Here is a 6,229-nt window from a genome sequence, read left to right as displayed (position 1 = left end):
ATGTCCAGATATCAGATGTGTATCCGATTAAAATCCACATTTGGAAGTGGCTCAGATCGGATGCAAAAAAATCGGATCTCGTGCGGGTTTTTGTGTTTACACGTGTGCAACAAATTCCGATCTGTGTCAGATGTGAGCGAAAGATTGGATTTTTTGTGCCAGTGTAAACGCAGCCTTAGTTCCTTCAAAAACAGCGATTTTACCCCCTCATTGCAGAGAAATATAACGTTGCATGTCAGTAGCCTGTCGAAGCTATTTTACTAATAAGTTTCCGTGCTGTGTTGTCGTGTGCAATAATGTGTGTGCGTGCGTCTATGAAAGCAGCGTAGCCTGCATATATTTTTTTTAGTTTAGCTATAAGCCCGACCCGAACCCGAAGCCATTCATTAAACATTAACCCTGAAAATATTTATTAAAGTTATCAAATGGATGCTGCCTTATGGGACAATTGGTCCTCTCTACACCTACCCCAACCCAAATACTTATCAAATACTGCTTTATTTCCACATTTCCCGCGAATGTTTTATTCATTTTATTGAAAATAAACGCATTTTGTATCAGCTATATGATAGGGTAAAATAAGATGAACGAAGTTGGTTAAAGCTGGATTCGAACTCGGATCAACTGCAGCTATCCAAAGTTGCTGTTGTGCATTTAAGTCCCAACGCCACTGATGCGGACTACAGCTGTGTAATTTTGACTGGGTGTATATGGTACATTAAATATATAAATAAATAGCAAAAATGTATATATTATTTTTAAATTGTTTATTTAACATTGTTGACAAGGCACCGTCTACAAGAAGTAAAAGCAAAAAACATTTTGAACCGGAGTAATGTATTTATTACAATATTCGAGTCAACAATATGACCACATACATCCATATCAGTAGCTTTATCTACACTCATTCCACCCACCAATGCCTGGTTGGGTCAGTCAAAATTACACAGCTGTAGTGGCGTAGGGACTGAAATGCACAACAGCAACTTTGGATAGGATTGATCCGAGTTCGAATCCAGCTTTAACCAACTTCGTTCATCTTATTTTTCCCTATCATATAGCTGATTCAAAATGTGTTTATTTTCAATAAAATGAATAAAACATTCGCGGGAAAGGTGGAAATAAAGCACCAAAATAGATATTTGATAAGTATTTGGGTTGGGGTAGGTGTAGAGAGGACTAATTGTCCCATAAAGCAGCATCCATTTGATAACTTTAATAAATATTTTCATTTTTAACTATTGCATACTTTTTTTATAATGTAGCCTATAGAGTATCTGCCATTATTTCCACTTAGCATAAATAGCATCTGTCTACACTTAATGCAAACATACCTACTGCTATTTTTAAATAGTGTAAATAAAACCTATCGCTATTTGCACTTAGAGTAAATGACGTACTGCTAAATAAAGCTATTTTCACTCAGTCAGTGTATATAGAAGTGAATTACAATTAAAATATATGTTTATTTGAGCGATTGTCATTTTCCATAGAAGTGGATGTGCCAAGATAACATGGGCTTTGTTTGTGAACCATGTCACCACGCGAAATCATGTTAAAATGACACTTAAACTGTGTCGCATGCATGGAAACAACACAGCGTAATAATTGCATCAACATTTATCAAGAACATTAAGAATGTACCAACGTCTTTTCATTACAGCTTTGCAGTCGCTTTTGACGAATCTGCTGGAATGTACGAATCTGAAAAAACAGTTTGAGGCTGTCTACACTGGGCGTGGCAAAGAAACCGTTGCAAATCATTTTGCGTCAGTACTAGGGGTGTGCGATATTGACCAAAAATAATCTCAATATTTTCTGGGATTTTATCGATAAAGATAATTAGACAATATTTTGCTGAGTGTGTTATTGTGCTGATATCTTAAGGACTACCGTGGACAGCTGAATTCTAAAGTTTTTGATATTCTTCATATTCTGTGTGGTCAGTTCACAGCAGTGCAAGTTTAACTTGATTTGTACCTTTTATGGGCATTTTTACTTTTATAAAGCCATTTTTTTTTCTAAAAGTGTACATCATCTTTTGAGTCAAATTCTTACATTTAATCAGTCAATTATAATACTAATACATTTAGGCTGTTACTAAACAAATGAAATCAGTATCAATAAAATTCATCTTTGCAGAAGTGGCATGTAGATGTATTTACACAATGCAGCTCTGAGGGACATGGAATGCTTTAGCCTGCAGTTACAAATGCATAAATAATGTTTCGATATTTAAACATGAAATGTTGAATACTGACATTTGAAATTATTGAAAAAATGAAAAGATACTTTAAATGTGAAATTAAAACCACCAGTTGGTGGCAGCAAGTCACTGTTAATAAGTGAATCATTGCGATTGAACCGAATCATTTAAACGGTTGATTCATTCAGGAACGAAATATCATGTTGCCCAGAGACGCAAAACTGTGGCTGTGTTTGGAATGTTTTTTTTTTGTTGGCGAAATAGCGCAGAAACAGCCAATATGGTGTCTAAAGCGTAAGTCTCTCGATATTAACTTAGTTTAATGAACTGTTGTATAAAATCAAGATCACATTTGTAACCATGCTGATTTTTAAGAAAAAACTGCGCTATTTGTGTGATATTGATTAACTATATGAATTAATATAAATATATACATTTTCTGCCCCCTTATCTTGAATTATGTGATCATTCTTAATGCATATTAATAGACTGAATATGCAGTGAAAGAACGCACTCTAAATGCGCACGTGCACTAAAGCCAGTGTTGGTCTAACCAGACTTCATCACGTCATGTATGCGTGCCTCTGTAGGTGTGTTTTGTTTAGTTTTTGCAATATACTTGATAATGTGATGTCTCACGAGTTCAGTATTTTTGCTAAACCTGCGCAGATTTGGCTTGCATGAACTTCCCCAAAACATTGAGTGAACATAACATACGAAAAGTAACCCGCCAAATTGGCTAGTGATTTGTCAGCGTTACCCGCCACAGCTGATTTTTACCCGCATTTGGCGGGTTGGCGGGTGTTAATTTCAAACGCTGATTGTAACCGTCTATGACTGAACCGAACAGAGTCACTGCCAGCCAGATCCGGGCTGGTTACGGTGAACAGGAATCAGGCCAGTGCTTTACAGCCGCATCACAAACACATGCGCGAGAGCGAGCTGCGGGCCACACTCGGCCCGAATAACACTCGCCAATGCCGAGTCTGAGCCGGAGGCGCCGCAGGGCAGCCGAGCTCGGGCCGATTACTACATGCTATCTGGGTCTGAAGACTTGCTGATGCAATTTTAATGTTATTTAGCTTTATTTCTATTAGCTTATTAATGTTTGTCAAAGAAAAATTAGTTTTAGTTACTTTACGTTTTTTAATTTTATATTTGAACAGAACAGAAACTGTAAAGATGGGTGTCATTTTTGTGTTGTAGCTAATATTCAGATTTTAATCATGTTAGTGTGAGAAGTGCGATTTTTCAATGGAGCCTTTTTAGAATTTCAGCATACAGCCTGATTCACAATACTCTGTATTTCTAATGGGAAAAAAATAAAATAAACTTCCAATGATAATATAGCCTACTTAGTATAAAGTGAGATGATCCTGAATGGCTTGTTTAATGAGTGTTTATAGTCTGATGCTCATCAATATTTCATGTCAATAGATCCTTTATTTCATGTCAATAGATCCTGTTTTCACCTCATTCATTGTGCTGATTTCCTGCCAGTTAAAGTTAATTTCATTCTTATCGTCAAACTTCTCGTTAATGATGGGGCAGATAAAAGTAGGATTGAAATATGAATACAAATCTTAGAAACCGAAAGAGACGAAACAGAAATGCATGTGTGAATTAGTATAAAAATTCAGATACTTTACTATAGATAGCAGATATACATAAATGCTTGAAATGTGTAAAGTAGTATAAAAACAAACTCAAAAACGTTGGCAGATCTGCTCCTCCTTCAGTGAAGCTCCTCCCACAACAATCACATCTTCAGTGAAGCTCCTCCCACTACAAGCACACCTTCAGTGAAGCTCCTCCCACAACAATCACATCTTCAGTGAAGCTCCTCCCACAACAATCACACCTTCCGTGAAGCGCCTCCCACAACAAGCACACCTTCAGTGAAGCTCCTCCCACTGCAGTTCATCAATAAATGCTGGAATATTCTCATCAGTCTACAAGTGAAGACGAGCATCAAAGCATCAGGAAGAAGTGAAATCTGCAGAGACAGAGTTTATTGAAGGACAGAGAGAACATGAGAGATCCAGAACCCTGCAGAATGAAACACACTGAAGAACAAACAGGTTGGTGTTTATTCTTCATCCTTCATCATTGAGGCTGAAGAACATTAAAGTTATCAGTAGTTCATCATATTTAGTGTTTATAGTTGAAAAAGACCTCAAGAGTTGTAAAAAATGGAAAAATAAAAGTTAAACCAATAAATAATATAGGCAATACTTTCTGTCTCGGGGTACAAAATAGGGACTGAAACTCAAATGATATCACTTCCTGGGTGTTGCCTTTTTTTTTTTTTTTTTTTTTTTTTTAATGCTTTAGTTTTAAAAAGGAAGAAATTGAATGAAAATTGCGTAGTAACAGTGTTGTGAAAAATATTGGTCAGTTAATTAGTTTAAAATAGTTATTTATTATGTAATAAGTTTTTAGTATAGTATATTAGTGTTAATATTGTATTTATAATATATTATAATTGTGGAGTTGATAAAACATCGAACAGTTATCACTACATAAATTTGCCACTACAGAGATTAGTGTCTGTATTTTTTTTATATAGATCATTGAATCATTTTGTAAAAATGTGTGAAAATGATTATAATTTTGTGTAGCCGTCGTCAACTTTTGCTTCACATTTCTCTGACTTGTTTTATTTTTTAATTATATTGTAACTTTTTTAACTTTAATTTTAGATCTGATAGAGAAGAAACTTGTCAAAACTGGAGAAAAAACTCGCTCACAGACTGAAAGTATTTCTTTACTGAAAAGAAGAGTCAAGAAAAGTTTCACCTGCACTCAGTGTGGAAAGAGTTTGGCATGCAAACAGGGTCTCAATGTTCACATGAGGATCCACACTGGAGAGAAACCATTCACATGTGATCAGTGTGAGAAGAGTTTCACACAATCATCACACCTTAAGATTCACATGAACATCCACACTGGAGAGAAGCTGCATGAATGTGATCAGTGTGGAAAACCTTTTTTGAGGGCTTCAAGCCTGAAGGATCACCTGAACATTCATACGAAGGAGAAACCACATTCATGTTCTTTGTGTGGAAAGAGTTTTTCACATCTGCAGAGTTTAAAAGTTCATCAGAAGATACACACTGGTGTGAGAGATCATATGTGCTTTGAGTGTGAGAAGACTTTTATTACAGCTCAACATTTGAAACTGCACGAGACCACCCACACTGGAGAGAAACCTTACAAGTGTTCACACTGCGACAAGAGATTCAATCAGTCAGCACATCTGAAAACACATGAGAGGATCCACACTGGAGAGAAACCTTACAAGTGTTCACACTGCGACAAGAGATTCAATCAGTCAGTACATCTGAAAACACATGAGAGGATCCACACTGGAGAGAAACCGTATCACATTAAGTAGTTAATCTTCAGGTCCACTGCTTTAAACTGCGACGATGGATCACTTTCATATTAATCTGTCATAAGAAACATCATCTAAATTTGTCACAAATTCAGTCACAATCAAGTTAATCTTCAAGACCAGCAGTTTCATTTGTGAGATCAACTCAAAAGCCCTATTCGGACAGTAATTGTTTCTCATGGGGACGTAAGTTATTTTCACCATTTACAGGGGGTAGTCAGTGATTTTATAGTCTCAGCCTCAGACGTCACGCCCACGGACCGTTGGCTGAACGTCTGATGCATACGGCACACAAAAGTGGAAACACTTCAGGAGTTTCGAAGTCGTCGTCAGATTGGTTGAATTATACAGGATTTCTGGGAGATGTGTGTGGCGCGTTCTTTAACGTTACACCTGGAAACAAAGATGCCGTGCCGCCAAACCCCCTCACAAAAGAAGAAAGCCGTCGTGTTTACAACTGTGACGACGAGCGCTTATCAGGATCAACTAAACGCTGGATTCTCAAAAGTATGTAAAATATTTAAAGTTCGCGGCACAGAATACTTAAAATACGTCCGAGAGTTTTACACACCGGTCTGTTATTGTGGCGACATTTCCACGCCCCGAAACGTGACGATGAACGAAAC

The 6,229-nt window shown here is 36.8% G+C and overlaps 1 protein-coding gene across 1 annotated transcript in view; it reads left to right on the top strand.

The window, feature by feature from the left end:
* The first annotated feature begins 3,039 nt into the window (after positions 1–3,039).
* Positions 3,040–6,229, top strand: part of LOC107711375 (zinc finger protein 239-like) — a 20,927-nt gene continuing 17,737 nt past the window's right edge. The window contains exons 1-2 of the mRNA XM_016516363.1: positions 3,040–3,103; positions 4,909–5,594. Of these exons, the coding sequence (XP_016371849.1) occupies positions 3,040–3,103; positions 4,909–5,594 (750 nt within the window). The remainder of the gene's footprint in view (positions 3,104–4,908; positions 5,595–6,229) is intronic.

This window comes from Sinocyclocheilus rhinocerous, unplaced genomic scaffold (assembly GCF_001515625.1).
Source record: "Sinocyclocheilus rhinocerous isolate Xijiao unplaced genomic scaffold, SAMN03320098_v1.1 scaffold1469, whole genome shotgun sequence".
Taxonomy (NCBI): domain Eukaryota; kingdom Metazoa; phylum Chordata; class Actinopteri; order Cypriniformes; family Cyprinidae; genus Sinocyclocheilus; species Sinocyclocheilus rhinocerous.
The sequence above is the reverse complement of the archived record's forward strand: the minus strand, read 5'-3'. Positions and strand labels throughout refer to the sequence as shown.